Here is a 21,881-nt window from a genome sequence, read left to right as displayed (position 1 = left end):
CTGGGAAATAAAGTCTTTGTGCTATTCTGTATAGAAACACTACAAGTCTTCCTTCCTTCCTTTTTTAAAAGTTTCTTATCTCCTTGTTTTTAACATCTATTTTTATATAAAATATTACCTAAACTAAATTTTCTGCTGCTGCATTTATTTAGTTTAGAGTAACTGTGTACTAGATAAAAGTGCATTTTTTATTATTACTAAGTGGGTATCTGTGTACTTTACAGAAGATGTACATAGGGAGCTTGCTGTGGAAGATGGGTAGAAGCAAACTGATGCTTATTCCCTGCTGAAATGTAGAAACTGGAGGCGCAGGTGAAAATTGCCAAACCTAATGAGCAATTTGGCAGATAAGACAGGATGTCAGGCAATGACAGTTCAGCAGCAGCGGCACTGCCTGTGAACCAACTTGTTTGTTTCAGAGGACTGAATTTAAATACTATAAATGTGATCGCTTGCCATCAGATAGCAAACAAGAGCTTTTCTCCTAAATATGTAGCTGTGCAAGCTTTAAAACATTTGCAGTGGTTTAGAAATGTCTGTCCTTCCTTTCTCATTAAGAGTTTATGTATATTTAGAAGTGAAGAAACTGGGCAGCTTAAAAAAAATAGCAAGGGAATATAAAACAACTCATTAAATCTTCAGATCATCCTTATATTAAAACATAAGAGATAAAATGTGTAACTAAAATATCTCTGTGCTTATTCCCCCACCAGTAAATGCCTGTTTCTTTTCTTTCTTTCTTTCTTTCTTTCTTTCTTTCTTTCTTTCTTTCTTTCTTTCTTTCTTCCATTCTTTTTGTTAAGTCTTAAATCACTACTGGAAAATGTTTGCACTCTGGTTTTGGTGGTCTAAAAGGTTAGTAAACTTCAGAGCCAGCCCAACATTTTATTTATTGATCCATCCCTGGCCATATTCCATCAGACAGGGGGTTGGACTAAATGACCCTCATGGCCCTTTCCAACTGTGTGATACTACAAAGCAACTACTTTGCTTGATGGCTGTACTCTGCCTCCACAGTCGGAGGCAATAATGCTTCTGAATAACAGTTGCTGGAAACCATGGGAGGGGAGGGGACTCTTGTGCCTGAATCCTGCTTGTGGGTTTCCCACAGACAAAGGGTTGGCCACTGTGAGAACAGGATGCCAGACTAGATGGACCATGGGCCTGATCCAGCAGGCTCTTCTTATGTTCTTGTCCCATTGTGGGTCTACAGTTGCACAAGTGGTTCTACCCTGGCTCTTTTCATGCATTATCATATTGTCTGTACCTGATATGCCAAATTCTTCCCCATCCTGGCTTGGATCTACCGTATTTTTCGCTCTATAAGACACACTTTTTCCCTCCTAAAAAGTAAGGGGAAATGTTTGTGTGTCTTATGGAGCAAATGCAGGCTGTGCAGCTATCGCTGAAGCCAGAACAGCAAGAGGGATTGCTGCTTTCACTGCACAGAGATCCCTCTTGCTGTTCTGGCTTCTGAGATTCAGAATATTTTTTTTCTTGTTTTCCTCCTTCAAAAACTAGGTGCGTCTTATGGTCTGGTGCCTCTTATAGAGCGAAAAAAACGGTACTTTGTCACTTGCCCTTACCAATTTTATTTCAAAAATTGTCAGATTGAGTGCTGTTTCAAAAGGCACACATTCAAAGTCCAGTAGAAAGTTTAGATACCGGTAATGGAACATGTTACAATTTTACCCTGTCCTTCCTTCTAGGAGATGGGATGTCCAAGATTTCAACACCCCCCCGCCCCCATTAGGATTGTGAGATTGGCTAAACGTGAGAGATAGTAGCTGGGGCCAAAGCTCAGTGGTAGATGATCTGCTTTGCATGCAGAAGTCCACAGTTTCAATCCTTGGCACCTCTAGGTAGGCCTGTGAGAGAGCCCTACCTGAAACCATAGAAAGCCACCTCCAGTATTGAGCTAGATGAACCAGTGGATCTGACACAGTGCAAGGCAGCTTCCTCTGTTCCTAAGTCAGCCAGAGACATGGGCACTTTGAGGTGGGGGGCAAGGGGCAGATCCCCCCAATGAACCATTAAAAAGTATGATTTTAGCATTTGTAGGACCTGGAGTATGAAGCAAAATGTACTGGCCTCCCCCTCTTCTTCCTTCTTTATGAGAAACTAGCCTGCTCCCCCTTTCATAGTTTTGCTTGGCGTCCCCCAACAACAAAATCCTGTGGATATCTGAGTGGTGTTTTGATCCTGGGTTTCTCTGACACTAGTTCAGTACTCTATGATCTACATCATGTTGTGGTTTTGCTCCATATTGATCCAGAGCAGACCTCGATGTATAGTTAGCAGGGTTCCCAAAAAAATAACTCTGAGGCAATCAGCTTCATTCAGCAGAGTTTACTGAAAGCAAATGAGCATAATGGTCACAAATCCAACTTTTCTGGATTGGCACAGTCTATAAGAAATCTAGTTGTGGCAAACTTAACTTAAATTTACAAGAAGATTAAAACCTTAACACTTAAACATAGTATGTACAGAACACCACTCTAGAAGGAGAGACAGAAAGTGAAAACCAGGCTCCTTCTGGCCTATTATTATAGGACACCATGACCTATAGAAAGAGATAACAGAACCAGTTTGAACCAGCTGTTCAGCTTCTCTGAAGAAATAACCCAAACATCAGGAACCTTCTGCCTGTTTCCAGGCAGAATAGAAAGCTTACTTGTCAGCTAGAAACTTCCAACTTGCACCAGCTTGTATAACATGGAGATGCCTTCAGAACCTTCTTGAATTAATTAGAATAGGAAAGATCTCTACTCTTTAAACCAATACTTTCTGTACCAAAAAAATGCAGTCCTGACAGTATACAGCATAGTATCTTAATGGGGAAGGAAGAAGAGAGTCAAGCAGGCAGGCAAAGACAACATCAGGGGGTCTACTCCAGTAAGACTGTTCCCTCTGCCCCGCAAGGGTAATGGGTGCAATCTGCTCTGTATGAGGGAAGTAGAGAACAAGTGAGGCAGGCAAACAGAACATCAGGGTCTGCTCCAGCCAGAGTGCTGCCTCCTCAGCACAAGGTCAACTGTGACACCATTTGCCATGAGTGAAGGAGCAACTGTTACCATCTCCTGCTTCCATGTTTAGTTTTGTGAGCACGTGGTTCTTCAAGTATCTGTTGTGTTTTCAAAATGTCATGAGGTTCTTTGAGGACACTAGACAGAAAGCAGGATATAAATCAACTAACTAAATAAACAGTACTAAATTGTATCTCCAGAGTAGACTTAGCGGGTGTCTTATCTTGACGTCTGTGGCTTTCTGAATGTGGCTTTCTTGACGTCTGTGACTGGCTTTCTGAAGGAGGACTGGCCAATTCACACCAATACTTGGGCTTGAATTTCCTAAGTGTGCCAGCTCCTTGACCCTAGCCTTGTGCTTGTGTTCAGGCTGCACTGAATAGTGGGGATTTTACACATCACTGCAACGCTACTGGGTTTTGTTTTGTTTTGTTTTATGTTTGCCATTAGCAGTGGCATGGGAAAAGCTTAATTCTAAGCAGCTTCTATGAGTTGATGGTCATGTGAAGCCCCACAGAGACCATTCGCCTGAGGTGTTGATGAAGCTGAAAAGGAACCACCCACAGCAGGCGGTTTGTGTTGTTCTCTTCCGTTCACAAACAGATGTCATCCCCTTGAGACCAGAGAAGCGTGACTAGGTGGGCCGAGAGATTTCATCTGTGGATACACCCTGTGGTGCTGTCTCATCAAGGGAGAGTTGAAGCAGATAACAAACTAGGGCTGGAGCACAGCTGTTTCTTTTCCCTCAGCTATCCAGGGAGCCGTCTGTGTTAGCCTCTTCCGTGAAAAGTAACACCCACCCTCCCAAAAGCAGGAGAGGGAAAACTGCATCTAGTCATATGCATCCCATGCCAGAAACAGTTCCCCAGAAATTTAGCATTTAATTTAGTAGGTCACGTACCTCCTTACCTTCTCCATAAATTCATTTTCTTTTAAAATAAAACCAGGTGCTTTCCTACCACCTTTAACTGGTGATGACAATTTCTGCTAGCCTCTCTCATGCGTGATTTTGTAAGCACCGAAGCCCAGCAGATAAAAATCGCTCCTTTTTGCAGCTCTTGATAAGGATTTTTTTTTGTTTATCTATCCTGACTGTATTTATTTTTCATTTCCCTTTAGTGTGAGAAATTGCTTTGCAATCCCATTTTGAGTTTGCTTTTTTATCTTTTCTCCCCTTCTCTCCATCCCCCAAAAGTGGTAAGATATTTCTAAGTAAGTAATCCCTGTCCATCTTGAAATAGAAGAAGTGTGACTCAGGAAGAGCTACTGGCCCAGTATTTGTGACATGTTTGTGACAAAGATAGGTTAATGTGGTCCTAGGCTGGATCCAGGGTTATTATCTAAAAGCACATTGCACAGCAACTTTGAAGCTAAGCAGGCCTGTTCAGTACCTAATGACGATGATTGTTGTATATTAGATATGGAGGTTCCTTTGATACCTTTTTTTGGGGAAAGCAACACCTAAATGATATTACTATTAATAATTTTATAACAACAGTTTGTCATGAGCACACACATTAAGGTAAGTCCTACCCATTGTGTCTTCAGGCTGCGAAGTATAAAACCACTGATGTCTTGATACAGAGCTTCCTTGCTGGCTGAATTTCAGCTTTGCAAGGCCTCCTGGAAAGGTCCCCAGTGTTTAATCTTCTCGCACAAATTTATTTTGGGCATGTTTTTACTTTCTAGGGATTTGTTGTGGAATGCACACATACTTTAATGCATCAATGTTTGGTTTGTAAGCTGCTTTGAGGTGTCTCTTTCTGTAAGAAGCAGGAAAAGCATTAGGTAAAGAGAGAAAAGAGAGAAAAGATACAGATTTAACTCTTTTTGTACATTGAGTTCACTAGGGATGGGTACATGCTTGCTTCTCAAATTGACTCTAGAGAGGTAAAATTTAAAAAAGGAGAGTGGTGTCTGTTCCCACTGCCATGGCCATGGCAACTATCACTGCCATTAATGACAAGTCGAAGGAAGCTCATGGGAGAGGAGGTTTGGGACTCACATCAGCCCAGCAAATTTTAAATTCTCAGGAAAAATAACCTTTTTTTCCGAGCATTCTCTGCAGTTGCCAATCCCAATCCAAATTGAGCCTGGGGGAGCTCACTTATCTCTCATTTTGATGATTGCAGGCAGAACTTGCATTTCTTTATGTGGGTCAGGTTTACTATTAAACTCTTTGCTGTTGAGCTTTGATATATGTAATGCATTAAACAGCTTTAACTGTCAGCTTCCATGATTTAGCTTTCTAGATGCGAAAATGTATGATTTACTGTCTTGTACAGTACTGCAATATTCTATATGCTGGATTTTATGTCCTCTAGCTGAGAATTAGCTTTTTGCTTTCCTTTGGCAGGATTATCCACCACCCCACTTTTTATTTTATCCATTGAGATATGAAGCAGTTATGGAGTTTAGAGAGACAGGCCCATGAGGTATGGCAAATTAAGATTTTGGGAATTTACCTCAACACCAACCCAGTAGTATTCAGTGGGCTCAAGCTAAAGCTTTAACCTAGTAGGTTTCCTTACCAGGTCAGACAGTTGGGTCCATTTTATTTTTTTTATTAATTACTACAGTGATTTTTATGCTGCTTTTTAGTACCAAAATCCTTTCAAGTTGGCTCGTGATGAAACAAAATCAAAATACAACATTAACAACCCAAGCATTATAGCCACAGACCTATTAGACATGTTTAATACTTTAAAACTAGTGGAGCAGTATAAAAGCAAAAATAGCATACATCAAAATTATAGCTTCAGTGGAGTCTTGGGTTTTGCGTGGGCAGGGAGGGTGGTGGGTGGGTTGGAGAGCAAGAGAGGGGGTTTGCACCGCCCTAGTGGAGAGCGGTGGGGGGGGGGGAGAGTTCGGTGTGCAGTCGGTGATGGTGACTCTGAGTCTGGTGACTCTGAGTCAGAGAGGGAGAGACAGGTGTCTCTGTGTTGCATGGGCCTGTTTTTCCCCATTGTAGACACCATGTGCCATTGCAATGGGTTGCTTTGAAGTCATTTCTGCACCAGATAAAGGAATTTTTAGCCCCCTAATTCCCCCTGACCTGACCCTTATTTTGCCCAACCTCTCCTTTATTTTGCCTGACCAAAGGTGGCAACCCTAGAAAGCATCCGTTTCATTGGAGTTGTCTTTCAGTGTAATGAATTGTAGTTTAAACAAATGGGAAATATTTCATCAAATGCTTTACACTAGTTCATGAAATTTAGTTAGAAGTGTTTAGATAATTAGGCAATAAATGAGTTTCATTCTAGTATCTCATGAAGTTGGTAATTGTCTACAGAAACTCATGTTCTCAATAAAATAATTTCAATCCCTCTTTTTAAAAAGTGCAACTGGACTGCCTTAATTAGTTGAACAATGCTAGCATCTGCATACATGCATTTAAATTGGCCTAATTTCATGCAGTGCTTATATTTATGCTGTGATTGGCCTAGATTTTGGGTTCCAAAAAGAAAATTGAATTCTGCACTAAACTTAATTTTCGCTAAGGTGTACTCTAGCATACATTTTATCCGTGCATTAATTGCAAAAGCAGTAGTTATTTGGAACTGAAATTACCTGTTGGTCTAAGTTGTTGCTTATATTGCTGTGACATGTTCTTTTAGATGCATTGCTATCATACTTCAGGGATGGCTTCTTTTATTGTGCTGCAGCAGAAGCCCTAAGATTTAGTGGGCATCCTCTACATCACAGTCCTTCTGGTTCAGACCAAGCGCCCATGTAATCCAGCATTCCATTTTCCAATGACCAATCACAGTGCCTCTGGGAAGCTCCAAAGCAAGACACAAAGGCAGTAGTCTCTCCCTTCTTTGTTCCACAGCAGTTTGGTATTCATATTCTATTTTTAAACTGCTTTGAGGTTGTTGTTTGTTTGTTTTTTAAATCAAGTGAGCCTGCAGGATAGTTCAGTCGGTAGAGCATGAGACACAAGGTTGTGGGTTCGAGCCCCACATTGGGCAAAAAGATTCCTGCGTTGTAGGGACTAGATGACCCTCATGGTCCCTTCCAACTCTACAATTCTATGATTCTAAGTGGTGCAAAACTTTATTAAATAAATTAAAAAATATTGTTGTTGTTGTTGTAATATTTTATAACAAACATATTGCTCTGCTTTCCTTTGGACCACATTAGTGAGGCCGAGAGGGGGATCTTGTCATCTGTGCAGCCCAGGACCTCCATATACACTGCCCAGGCTTGCATCCATAGGCACACTCCATTGTCTCTTGAGACAGGAGGAGGCCAACTAGCAATGGAGACATGGTTATAATCTGTGTGATATATTTATTAAGAGTCTGGCATCTTCACTATACAGTTACCATTGTATACTAAAGTCCCACCTCTTTACCCTGGCCTTTGACCACCTCCTTACTCTGGCTGCCCTATTCTTGTGATTGTAATTAATTTTAAACTGTATTTTAAATTGCTGTCACCTGCCCTGGAACTTTAGGGTCAAGGATACATAAGTAATAAGTAATCAATGCCCATTAGCCATGGTAGATGCTGGACTAGATGGGCCGTTAGCACTTCTTATGTTCTTATTGTACTGTGCTAGCATCCATCTGTCTCGGGAGACAATGGAAGAGTGTGCCTGTGGGGTGAAGTCAAACTATTGGAAAGTTACAGCACCTGCAGTGGCTATAAAGAGCGATACAGGAGAGACATGTTTTGTTGCAGGTGGGTCAGATGAAGGCATCCGATTATTCTTATTATTATAAGCTATGTCCCAAAAGCAGAGCAGCTAACTTTTAGTCTAAGCTGCTGGGGATGATGACAGCTTTTTAATAGAACTCTGATCTATTTCTGATGAAGGAAAATGTGCAGTCAATAAGCATCATAACATCACCAGGACAGACCATAGCTTTGTGGCAGAGTACATGCTTTGTCCTAGATTCAATCCCTGGCATTTCCTGTTAAAAGGCTCAGGTGGCAAGTGATGGGAAAGACAGGAGCATAAGACCCAGAAGAGCTACTTAAATACAGAAAAGGCAGCAGTGAATTAGACGGATAAATAATCCTCTCCAGTTACAAGGCGGCTTCCTATGTGGGCATGTTGAAAGCTGCAATTCTAGACCCCAACATCAACATTATTTTTCTACTCAAGGGGGCCAACTGCAGAGCATTAGTATTTATTAGGGGATGACATGCACTCATAAACAACTACGCATTTCCCTTGCCCTCTGCCAGGCACCCTCCCTTTTTTTCTTGTTGACGGCTGGCTACAAACAATTTTTCATGTCATTTACATGGGCACTCCCAATTAGAATGCAAGTGAGTATTTCACAGAAAAATAAATGTGACAAGTTTTGCCTTTCATGGTATTTGCCAGTTGTCTGTGAGAAAATTGGGGTTTTCTAAGCTTAATGCACATTTAAGACTGATTATTTGTATGTCTGCTGCAAATAATAGTGGTTTAGAGACAACTTAGTGGGAGACTAAAGCACTAAAAAGTGCCACCTGTCAGTAACTCAATCCTTCAGAGCCTGTCTTTGCATGCAGAGGAAGTCCCTAATTGAATGAGGGTTTGATACCCATTGGCTACCCTCACCTGGTTTTGCTGGCCAATCGAAGCTGCTCTTGGGGTATGGTCACTACCACATGCTGACAGCTTCTAGGAGCCACAGGTGAGAGCTGAGAACAGGGTGGTGACCAAAGGTAGGCAGACTACCCCAGAAGGAGGATGGCAAATCCTCCACCAGAGATAATACCCCTCCCTTAACATCCCATACACCCTTTATTGCAGTGGATCTTTTCACTGTCCCAGCATAGTGTCTAGTCTCTCCTATTGCTTTATTCAATCTTCTATCCATCCATTTCATTCCCTGTTCAGGACATACAGAAGAAAGTTATTCACGCAGCCCATTATTAAACTGGAATTCACTCCCTCAAGATGTAGCGATAGCCACATACTTGAATGACTTTAAAACTGGGCTAGGCAAACTCATGGGGGATAAGGTTGCCAATGCCTAATAGCCAGAATGACAATGTTCTACCTCCACTGTTAGAGTCAATATCCTTGCTTACCAATTGCTGGGAATCACAAGTGGGGAGAGTTTTGTTGCACTGATGTATTTATTTGTGGGCTTCCGGTTGACATCTGGTTGTCCACTGTGAGAAGAGGCTGCAGGACTAGATGGGCCTTTGGCCTGATAAAGTAAGGCTATTCATACGTCCACAGTCTCCAGATTTTTTTAAATTTTTATCTTACAAAATTGTACTTCCACCATTCTTGGTACCACCCTGCTTCTCTCTAAAAAATTCCTTGACTCCAGCTTGTAGTTATGGGTTGGAGGAACATGGGCTGGCTTTCATATTGTTAGGCTGCCTTGTTCCCCTATTGAAGGAATGGGCAGATTTTTTAAAATAAAGAGTAATGTATATAAACATAATAGTTTTAAAACAGGGGATTTATACCACACCTGCATGGTTGCATAGTCTACCTTTAAAACAAAAACAAAAAAACCACCAGAATCTCATGTTTCCCCCGAAGTGAGAAGAACTCTTGATAGACTATCATGGCAGACAATCTGATTTCCCTATCCACCAACACACTCAGATTTTATTGCCATTTCTGTACAATTTGCAGATTGCACTAGTGGGCTGGGCATTAACTTTGTTACCTAATTTCCATACCAATACTGTTTTGAATAATAAATGCAACTAATAATTTTAAGTTTGTTTATTAAATGCAAAGTGGTGCATACAGACTTGATATAAGGGGATATGATTATTATAGTGATAATGAGCATTATTTGGAAGCTGCATAAATAAAGAAATGGCTTGGGGCAGCATTTAGTTTATACTGCAGGAGACTAGGAATAGGCACAAAGTATTAATTCAGGAGGCACAACAAATTGAAATTTGGGTAGCATTCAATTTTCATCATAATTGTTCTCCATTTGCTTGGGCCATTATCAGTAATTTAAGGGAATTAGAGGTTCTCCTCTTAAAAGTTTCTAGTGAACTCTTTAGAATAGGAATTGTCAAACACTTATGAACCTGCGTGCATTCATTTCCTATTCATGAATGCTGTGTAGCAGTGAGATGTGTGGATATGCACAATACTAGAAATTTGTTTCCCTTCTATTGTACACTGGTGAGCTTTTTAAAATCTGATCTTCTGATCTTTGCTTCTTGTTAAACCATAGTGCAAACTTACCAAAGTTGATTAAATTGGGAACTAATAATAAACCAGTTAGTGTAAACCAGGAACTAGCAGGGTTCTGAGGAGTGAATGGAAGTGGTAGCAGAGGCTGATCCAGAGGAAGGGGATAGCAATTCATGGGGTTTTGAGCCTCCTGCAAGATAGGAGCCACAGTTGGAGGATGGGGAGGGGTCTGAGCAGTTGGTGAAGGAAGAGAAATATACATCTTTGCCCCAGATGCTGGCTATAAAGGCCAGAGGAAGGTGCAAGGCATGTATAGCCAATGTGGTACCCTCCAGATGTTGTGGGCTACACCTCCCATAATACATGGCCATTGGGCATGGAGGCTGGGGCATGTGGGAGTTATAGTCCACAACATCTGGAGGGTGCCAGCTTGGAGGAGGCTGGTTTATGGTTTCTCCACTTGGCTCATGGCCTAAGGGAAAGGCTGTAGCTCAGTTGCATGCAAGAGATCCTCTATTTAATTCATGCCATCTTTCTGCACTGCAAGCCGAGTGAGCTGCTGCTAGCCAGTGTAAATCAGCTTTCTCCAACCTGATGCTTTCCAGATGTTTTGGGCACTAGCACCCATTATCCCTGTCCATTGTCCATGCTGGCAAGGGCTGATGAATGTTGTAGCCCAACAGCATCTGGGAGCACCAGGATGTAGAATGCTCATGTGTATATTACTGAGCTGCATTGATTGTCTGGCTCAGTAGGTATTTTCATGTCTTCTACTTCATGCCTCATCTCTGAGCTTCCAGCATAGCCACTGCTGGAAACAAAATGAAATGTTTGAGTCAGGAAGTCAATTCTTCTGTTTAAGGTCATAACAAACATAAATTCAATCTTTTAATCCAATTTACCCACCACACTGGTTTGGGGAAATTCGTCCTGGGATAAAAGTTTACAGGGAGGATTTGACTCACCCTGTCTTCCAGATAGTCAGATTTCACATTTGTAAGGCGCCACTCTCCCCACATTTTGTGAAATTTAGCTTACCAAATTAACATTCTACCCACATCCCTAGGCATGGGTCTGAACGCTCTTTGGTGTCTGAAATGTAAGGCTTCTAAGGCATTTCCTTTCGGTAGGTTTCTATGAAAACAAAATCAATTGTAGAAAGAAAGTTTCCCCATCTCTACTATACAGGCTTAAAACTGTCAGATGATACCCAGTGTTTGGCTTCTGATCTGAAACTGTGTTGAGTGTGACTAGTAGATAATGAATGTTCTCCTCCCCTCACCCTGATTTTTTTTAAAAAGAAAACAGTTGGGAAAGGGGGGCGGGAAGTACACATTAATCATATCCTTAAAATTCTTCAAAACACCATTTTTTGCTATGTACATTTGCCTTTTGGGTTAATTGTTTTGCAGTCACTTTTGCATATTTCTAGGGAGTCAAAAATGTGGGGGAGGGAGTTTGGTTTTCAGCTACTTGGCTTCAGAACCACTCTGAGGAATATATTGAGGGATACAGTTTATACCTTGTTTAACAACAACAACAACAACAACATATTATTATTTATACTCCGCCCATCTGGCTCCGCCCATCCCTAGCCACTCTGGGCAGCTTCCAACAAAAGATTAAAAATACATTAAAACATCAGTCGTTAAAAACTTCCCTAAACAGGGCTGCCTCACAGAAGTCTATGTTCATTTCATTTCACTTTTGATTTGTATACTGTCTTTCTGTATTACGATACACAAGATGGCTTGCAAGCTTTAAAATAAATAAAATATCAAAGTAATATTCAGTAATTCATTTTAATATGATAGTACACAATAAAATTAATTCTCAAAATACCAGCAAATAATAATTAAAAATTCACTCTTAGCAATTACAGTAAATAATTACTAAACAATGATCAATAAAAATAACAGCAAGTCACAATGCATAAAATACCACAATACGTACAGAACCATGTAAAAGAATCAAATTGAGCAACAAAGGCACACAACTTATATTATTATTCTTTTTAAATCCCTGAACTCCTCTTCTCCCTTCTCATTTCTTAGCTGTTTCTGCTGTTCTTAAAATTGTGACCTGGCTGTTGCTTACCTGGACTTGATTGAGAGTGGGTGAGGTGAGGCTACTTGCCCTTCTTTGCAAGATGATGAGGTGGTGGTAGATGTTAAACTTTCCAAGAGGAGATGGCATTCCCAGTGTTTTACACCTATGAATACAAAGGAACAGTAAATGTATAGTCTTCTACTGAGTCAGAATTGGTCCATTTATTCCTGCATTGCCTATTCTGATTAGCAATGTTTTTCCAAAGTGTTTCTTAATCTAGCTTATTAAACACCCCTCCCCCACAGACTCACACTCACACTCTTTTCAGTTTAGAAATGCAGGCATTCTCTGATTTTAAATTTCCTGTAGTAGAATATTCCCCTGCATCTGTACAATCCTGTCCCCTAATGTCAGCTTCATTTGAATACACAAATTGAAAAATCAGTAGGCTGGACAGGGGTATCTGTAGCATCAGGAATCTTTATAAACTGTAATGTTAACTATTGGGTTTCAGACTTGCACTGTTAAATCTATTGCTTTCTCAGGTGAGTTACAGTAACTACTTCACTAGGCTAAGAGATGTCTGTATTTCTTTCATAGGCAGCTCTCTTGTTTGATCTGCTATGTAGATACTTTTCCTATTAAAAGATTTGAAAGAAGGTTTGTAGACTAATTGCTGCACAGGTATATATTCCAAAAAGGTAAAAACCTCATCTCTTTTTTTGTGGTCTCCTAAAATTAAAATGTGTGTTGTTTGTGAAGTATATACATTTTCATCTGCATCTGGTAAATAGGCTTATTCATGTTATGGAGACCAGCAAACTAAAACATCTGGGTAATTCTATGACAAAGTTAAGAACAGCATTAAATTATTTTAAGTAGTTGAGTCCTGCTAAATGTCTCTTTCTACCTCCTGTTCTCTCACACATACATATGTGTACAGCAATGTATCAAAAGGCAAATACTGCAAACCAAAAATGTCTGACGTAGGAATATCGTTCCATTGAAACACTAACTTCCAATGATTTGAATGTGAGAGAACTTAGTTGCCAAACCAAGCTGGAGTGTTGGGAGGAAGGATCCTGCATACTTCAGCTGGATTCATGGGTGTTGTAGGGATGAGAAGGCTCTGGACCACCAGAATTTGTCATATTCCAGCTTCCATTAGTCCCAGCCAGCATGGCCAATGGCTCAGGGATTATGAGAGTTGCAGTCCAGCAACACCTGGAGTGCCACAGGTTTCCCAATCCTGCCTAGAGGGTGCCATAATTTGTGTCTATAGCTTATGTGCTCTGACATCAGACCAAACATCGCCATTAGCAATAGTTGCATTTGTGGATGGCTAGGACTATATTGAGAAGTATGAATGTATAAAACCCCAAACGTTATGCACTGTAGAATGGCCAGCATCAACATCAACAGTATTCTCAGCGATTTATATATACCTGTTTTGTTTAACACCCTGGTCGGACGCTGCAGGTTCTTCATGCTTTTCCTTTGCACAGTTGGTGTCTGTGCTTGGTTACCTAGGAAACTGCTGTTGCATGGAATTTGATTTGCTTGGTTGTCAGAGTTATATGGCTGAAATTTGAAATGGGGAGTGGTGGGCAGAGAAGACAAACCAGCTAAATGCCTGCAAATTCAGCTGTTGAATATTTGGCAGCTGAGGCAAAGCAAGAAAGGCTTATAAAGAGGTGGTTGGGATCTATATTTGTGGCTTAGCCAAGCCAAAAACATGGTTGAATTTGGATATTTAGGATTAAATTCTGTTGCTCACCTTAAAAACATTTCTTCCATTTCTACTAAAAAATAAATACCACCCAGTGAAGTTAGTGCTCTTTCATTGAGAGTATACCAAATTAAGTGGCATCCTTATGGAAGTGTTTGCCCATCCATCTATTTCTTTATTTGTAAAGCATTCTGCCACATGCTTCAGCTTAAACAAACAAACAAACAGATCTTCGACACTTTTCTCTGAACATCTCCATAGCACCTAACTCTAGTATCTATAGGTAATTGCCAGGATTAAGAATTAGGTATACGGCGCATGCACTTTGCTGTCTCCATTGCATCCTCACTATTCCATATGGCAGAGTTTTTCTGGGTTCCTCCCTACTGAGATCATACGGTCCCACCTGTTGTATGCATTCTGATAGCAACTTGAGACCTATTTGTCCTGACAGGTGTGTGGCCCTCAATGATATATCATTTGTACTCAGATTTGTATAATATAAATGTGGTTTCTTTCTGCAGTACTTTGTTGTGCTTTTACTTTATTTTAATGCTGTACTATTGTCGTTCATCTCCCTTGGCTCTGATAAGGGCAAGATATAAGGGCAGAATATAAGAAGTATAAGATAATTACAATGAAGCGTAGGAATGGGGAAGGAAGTGTTAGTAGTAGTTCAGCTGAGGTCAAACGGGATTTATTTTCCAAGATAGAATTCAGTTCAACCCACCACAAGTACTGGAAGGTAGATGCATGTTCATGCAAAAGCACACTTCTTATTACTACCATTCAACTTGCTACTGTGAAATTATTTCTAGTCACTATCTCCACTTTGTTATCTTGCAAATCCTATTATCCTTTGAGGTTTTAACCACAGGTAATAGCTTACTTAATCAGAAACCTGCTCTTCTGTTCAGGCACACAAAATTTCCTTCTCATATTTCGTTTATCTAAATACTGTTGAGTTGATAGCAATAAATATGTTTTCGTAGCTACCGTATTTTTCGCTCTATAAGACGCACTTTTTCCCTCCTAAAAAGTAAGGGAAAATGTGTGTGCGTCTTATGGAGCGAATGCAGGTTGCGCGGCTAAGCGAGAAGCCAGAACAGGGAGAGGGAGCGCTGTGCAGCACTCCGTCTCGCTATTCTAGCTTCGGGGTTAGCTGCACAAAGCCTCCCAGGGCAGCGGGGTGCCTTCATTCTGCTGCCCTCCGGAGGCTTCGTGGGCTGTGGGCTGTCCCAGAAGCCTCCGCAGGGCATGGGGATGAAGGCACCCCGCTGCCCTGGGGAGGCTTCGCGCGAAGCTAGAACAGCTAGAGGGAGCGCTGAGCAGCGCTCCCTCTAGCTATTCTGGCTTTTGGATAGCCCCGCGAAGCCTCCGCAGGGCACAGGGATGAAGGCTCCCCGTGCCCTGCGGAGGCTTCGCACAAAGCTAGACCAGCTATCCCAGCGGCTATCCCAGAAGCCAGAACAACAAGAGGCTATCCCAGAAGCCAGATCCCTCTTGCTGTTCTGGCTTCTGGGATTCAGAATTTTTTTCTTCTGGTTTCCTCCCCCCCACCCAACTAAGTGCGTCCTATAGAGCGAAAAATACGGTACTTAAGTTTCTGCACATCTTTATGATATTTCTCTCCTCTGCTTCTTTGACTTCGTAAAAAATTATTGTGCAATGTGTTGTTAGATTTCCTATTTCTAGTGCTTATTTAAAATGCACCTTAGCTCCAGAAGCAAATCAATATTTACAGTGCATTAGTGCCACAGAGAATTTGAAGCCTTGTGATTAGAGTTCATTGCTGATTTATCCACTCTTCAAAGCAACATTAGACATCAAACACTATCTGTCATCATCCAGGAATTTGTGACACCGCACTGGGCCTACACATGCTTTCGTCTGGTGTTTTAATTATTTAAGCTCTTTTCCCTTTGATTTTTCTAACAGGGATATAATTCTGAAATCTCTAAATTAAGTAAACTAGGACATTATACCTAACAAACTTATATTAGGAAAAAATGTTCACAGTTCCATTCTTATTTGTATGTTGTCCCAGGTGGGTAGGGGGACTTGTATGTGGTTGGGAGAGGGAGGGGAGCTTAATGACTACAAAGCAAAACAATGCTGATGATTAATTAGAGGCTGGATGAGATGAATATGTCAGATCAGTTTCAGTGGAGTATTTTGTGTGTTTTGTACATATATCTCTGATTCTGGCCTTAAGCAAATGCTAATGGTAATCCCCCCCCCTTTTTTAATGCTGAAATGCATTTTGGATATGTTTAAGCAATTAGGCATCCTGATTGACTTTTGTTGGTAAAGTATGGATATTAGCACTAATCATTGACATTTGAATATAGATTCATCCTGTGGAAAGACTTCATGCTGGCAGTAGACTGAAGTTTCATGTCATGTCTTCTCATTAGCCCTGCATGTAAATCTTTTAGGAGGGGGACGGGGCACATGAAAAGAAGCATAGAAGTAGTATTTAGGCATCTCATTATACTGACTTCTGGGTTGAGGAATTTATGATGAGATTTTGGAAATTGCAAGCTAATCAGTGAATGTATTATTACTGGCTTCATTATTTTTGATTTCTTCTGATACATATTAAAATTTGGGAATCCCTTCTCATACAACTACACACACAGAGACACAGAGAGAGAGAGAGAGAGAGAGAGAGTGAGAGCGCTTGGAGGATGCAAACTTACCGTATTTTTCGCACCATAGGGCGCACCGGACCATAGGGCGCACCCAGTTTTTAGGGGGGGAAATCAAGAAAAAAATATTTCCTCCCCAGCCCCAAAGAGCAGTGTACAGGCTGCACACAACCTCTCCTTGCGGAGGGGTTGCGCGCAGCTATGGAAGAAGGCAAGGCAGCGAGCGGGATGGATCCCGCTCGCTGTTTTGGCTTCCCCTTTGGCCCCGTGCAGCCTCTCCTTGCTGGGAGATGCTGCGCAGGGCTAAAGAATCCATAGCCCCGTGCAGCCTCTCCTTGCGGAGGGGTTGCGCGCAGCTATGGAAGAAGGCAAGGCAGCGAGCGGGATGGATCCCGCTCGCTGTTTTGTCTTCCCCTTTAGCCCCGTGCAGCCCCTCCTTGCCGGGAGACGCTGTGCAGGGCTAAAGAAGCCATAGCCCCGTGCAGCCTCTCCCTGCCGGAGGGGTTGCGCACGGCTATGGCACAAGCCTGCATTCGCTCCATAGGACGCACACACATTTCCCCTCAATTTTTGGAGGGGAAAAACTGCGTCCAATAGAGCGAAAAATACGGTAGATTGGCTTTGAAGTGTGGATCTTTCTACAAACTCCTAATTAAAGCATATATGCTGTCTTAGACTTTTGACTATCCAGGAAAGAGATCTGGCAATGGTGGATAGCTCAAAGGATATGTCAGCTCAGTGAGCAGCAGCAGTGAAAAGGGCCAATTCTGTGTCTGGGATTATTAGAGAAAATATTGGAAGTAAAATGGCTTGTATGGTATAACTTGTGTTATTGTGCTCAGTTCTGGCCATCTCTTCTGAAAATAAGATGATAGAGCTAGAAAATGAGTGGTCAACCACACATCAGCCACAATTATCAGGAAGTCTTATCTTATTATCTTATCTTAGTGTTTGGGGTTTCAAATTATCTTAGTGTTTGGGGCTTCCTAGTAAGTGTGTGTGTGTGTGTGTGTGTGTGTGTGTGTGTGTGTGTGTGTGTGTGAATGTGTGTGAATGAGATTGGTCAAAATTCTCTAGTGAGAAAAATATATATAAATAAGATTGGTCAAAATTCTAGTCGCTCAGTGAAACTGATTGACAGTAATCTCAGCACAGACAAAAGCAGGCATTTTTCATGCTGCATATAATTATCTTACTATATTTGCTGACAAAAGCTGTGATGGTGGGTTTTGGTTTTTTTAACACGCTAGCCTCAGCCTATTCCCCCAATTTCATCAGCTGGGTTTGAGAACATAGACTTAAGGTCTGAATTTGGCCCTGGCAATTTGTAAGACTGCTTAATATGCTTGAAAGCCTCACTGAAGCACATAAACTGTATACTATTATTATGTAAGAAATAATAGATTCTTCTTGATATATGTTTCTAATTATTTTTGCTTTGTTTTTATATTACATTTTGCCTCATTAGTAGCGAACATATCTCTTCCAGTGTGTTTTCTTTGTTGAGCGTATTGGAATGTAATAAAAATGTGTGGTATTTAAACAGGGAAAATAGATAGCCTAATGAAAATAAAATGCATTTTTCATTTTTACTTATTTTTCCTGTTTCCCGAATACCATGCTTGATAACTTGGTGCTTTGGGGTTCTCTTGGGTGCTGCTTGATGCCAAAGAGGTTTAAAGGCAGGAAATCATGCTGCTAAACAAATATTCAACATAGCAATATCCTTAAACTATATAAACCTTTATGTTTGGAACCATGGTGCTCTTTTGGTTTTGTGCCAACCACAACAAGTCTTTCAATCTTGATCAAGATATCTAAATGCATAAAAAGGAGCAATGTATAAAAGGAGCGTGAAGAATAGGCTGGTCAACTGTTGCTCCTGTATAGGAAAAGCCTCCTCCTCCATCAAATATGTGTCAGCAACCTGTGCAGTATCAAAACTAGTTAACAAGCCAGAACATAAAACCAAAGTATAATCTGGGTTAGTTTAAGCTAAATTTTAATAAAACAGGGATTAAGAATGTGTGGTTCTCCCAATATTGTTAGACTTCTATTATCCTTCATAACTGGGTAAGCTGGCTGAGGCTGATGGGAGTTGAAGTCCAACAATCCCTCTGAGGGGCACAGGTTACCCATCTCTAGGTCAGAACAAACCACAGTTCACCAAGTTCATATGCAGTGTGGAGCTGTGATTTGCTCTGAAGTGAAAACAGATGCTTTCCTGTTGAAAGAGGAGGGAGAACATGTGAGCTGTACTGCGATTAATTTTCAATCACCTAAATGCTGCTTATGCAATCATATGAAAGAGGCCACTGTCTGTCAGTATGCAAATGTTCATGATGATACCCTTCATCTACAAACAAGAAATGTAATATTTCTAGCATCTACGGCTTGTTTTATATGTTCAGTTTGGGCAGTGTTGCAATAAATTCATGGGGGAGAAGGGACACAATATCTTCTCCTCCCCTGTATTGATAGCCTCTGGTAGGAAGCAGGTCCTCTGTGTGCTAGCAAAATGGCATGGAAGTCTGGACTGCGTGATGTTTGTTTTGTTTTGAAGGGAGAGAAAGGATTACTCAGGATCTTCACAGTATTCCAGATAAATTATGCTATTAATCATTACTTACAAGGAAAGGAAATATTTATGGTATCTTCACTAGAAGGGCTGTTGAGACTTGATAATGATTGGTATGGGAAAGAAACAGAATTTCATGTTGCTGCTTCAAAGTAAGCTGCATAGGCATCCGTCATGGATGCTTAATACAAGTTGTCCTTCTGTTATGTCAGTTGATTGTGGCAGATAACTCATTGGAGTCCATACCATCATGCTGGTTTGGGATATACTCAGCAATTTAGTTACACAGTGAGTGTGTTTATAATTTCGACACTTAATGCAGAAAGATTAAGGACGTCAGCTACATATGATTTTTGTGTCCTTTTTATCTCTTCAGATATGCCTCTTCATGTACGCCGCAGTAGTGATCCTGCGTTAGTTGGACTCTCAACATCAGTCAGTGAGAACAATTTTACTGCAGAAGAGCCTTCACGGAAAAACCCCACCAGATGGTCCACAACAGCAGGCTTCCTCAAGCAAAATACAACTGGTGGCCCAAGGAGTCATGAAAGAAAGGTACTATATTTCCCCCCCATCACAAACATTTGAAGAAGACACTACTCAATGGATCAGCATTATTGCTTTATTTGGAAACCCAAACTTCAAGAAGCATTAAAAACAACTAAAACTTTTTAACTAAACTTTTAACTAAACTTTTAAACTAAAACTAATTTAAAATTTGTTTTAAAGTTGTTTAAATTTTAAATTGGCTTTAAGAACTATAGATGAAATACACACAGGCTTGGCTGTTCATGATGTTCTGTCAACCAAGTTGACTGTGGTGTTGCACAAAGTAACATTACTACAAACAGGCACTTTTACACATTATATATATATATTTACTTCCTACATACATCCTTGAATTATGCACATGCACAGGCCCTTCCATTAGAAGGAAATGACAAAATATTCTAACCCAGTTTACTCATCTCATTAAACCATAGTTTAAAACAAAACTGTTGATTTAATGTGAACAAGCCGCATCCTTGGTGTACACTGCTAAAAGTCCCCACAGCACTTCTCCCCCAGTTCTCACACTGAATGAGACTGGTAAAATGAATGAAGCTGGTAAAATGTGGACTGGATGAGATATTTGTTAGGTGGATTTGTAGCTGGTTGACAGACCAAACCCAAAGAGTGCTCACTAGCTATTTCTAATCATCTGGGGGGGAAATGATGACTGGGGTGACACAGGGTTCTGTCCTAGGCCCGTTGTTGTTCTACTTGGATGAAGGTATTTAGAGGATGTTCGTGAAATTTGCAGGTAATACCAAACTGCCGCTGTGGTGTAAACCACTGAGCCTTGGGCTTGCCGATCGGAAGGTCGCGGTTCAAATTCCTGTGACGGAGTGAGCCCCCGTTGGTTGGTCCCAGCTCCTGCCAACCTAGCAGTTCGAAAGCATGTCAAAGTGCAAATAGATAAATAGGTACCTATCAGGAAGGTAAACGGCGTTTCCATTCACTGCTCTGGTTTCACCAGAAGCGGCTTAGTCATGCTGGCCACATGACCCGGAAAAACTGCGAAATGAGCACTGCAACCCCAGCGTCATTCGCGATTGGACTTAACTGTCAGGGGTCCTTTACCTTTACCAAACTGAGAGGGCTAGACAATTCCAATGAAGACGAAATTGGGATTCAGTATGACCTTAAGAAATTGGAGAACTGGGCCCAAACTAGCCTTGGTCACAGCACACCTGGAGTACTGTGTACAATTTAAGAACAATAGTGACAAGCTGGAACGTGTGAAGAGAAGGGTGCCCAAGATGATCAAGAGTCTGGAAACCAAACCTTATGAGGAACAGTTGAGGGAATATTTAGGTTGGAAAAGAGGAGACTGAGAGGAGATATGATAGCCATCTTCAAATATTCAAAGGGCTGTCTCCTGCTCCGGAGGCTAGGAACTAAACCAAAGTATTCAAGTTACAAGAAAGGAGATTCCAACTAAACATCAGGAAGATCTTTCTCACAGTAAGAACTCCTGCAATCGTCTGTTTGATCACTGTGATAATAGGGTGCTGGACTGATCCAGTTTTTTCTTCTAAGAATCTGTGAATCTATCTTGACCAGGATTTTGTTCTCAATCAGTGAGCAGCCAGATTATTAGGGTTGCAGGATTTGATTGTGTGCTGTTATGGCATATTATTTGAAACTAAAATGATTGCTTTTGCAACAAATTTATATTCCTCCCAGTTCTGTTATGCATCCAGTGTAGCCCTTGCTGTTCTGCCACGTTGTTGTAGCACCAAACATTTCCCCATATTTCCTTATAGATCTGTGAGCTTCACAAGCAAAAGTGGCAAAGTACTTCCAGACAGTCTGATTCATAATTTGTGATATTTTCCTCTCCTGCACATATTCTCTGAATTCAATATCTCCACATGAGCAATAATACTGGTAATTAAAGAGAGCAGCAGGAAGCTTGTTTTCTTATATACCTTTATTCTTAAACAGAGGACTTGAAAGGCCTTTCTTTGGTTGTTTTTTAGTTCCTCTGCTCTCCTTATTCTGACCTAATTCTGTCTGTGAGAGTACTTTATTTTATTTTAAAAAATAGTTTGATATGTTTCATTTTCAAAGCTTGGTTATAGAAATCAATTCTCCAGGCTAAACACATTATGCATTACTTTTTGAGTAATGTCTGAAACTTTACAAACACTCTGAAAATGCTCTTTTATCAACCCGGAGATTAATT

At 40.9% G+C, this 21,881-nt stretch overlaps 1 protein-coding gene across 8 annotated transcripts in view; it reads left to right on the top strand.

Moving 5' to 3' along the window:
• PARD3 (par-3 family cell polarity regulator) overlaps positions 1-21,881 on the top strand; it is a 560,882-nt gene that overhangs the window by 222,353 nt on the left and 316,648 nt on the right. For all 8 annotated transcript variants that reach the window (XM_083579257.1, XM_083579256.1, XM_083579253.1 and 5 more), the window contains one exon: positions 19,527-19,705. In XM_083579257.1, coding sequence (XP_083435383.1) covers positions 19,529-19,705 — 177 coding nt within the window. In that variant the 5' untranslated portion in view covers positions 19,527-19,528. The remainder of the gene's footprint in view (positions 1-19,526; positions 19,706-21,881) is intronic.

The sequence above is a fragment of the Podarcis filfolensis genome (genome assembly GCF_964270895.1).
Source record: "Podarcis filfolensis genome assembly, chromosome: 12".
NCBI lineage: Eukaryota > Metazoa > Chordata > Lepidosauria > Squamata > Lacertidae > Podarcis > Podarcis filfolensis.
This window is presented reverse-complemented; position numbering and strand designations above follow the sequence as displayed.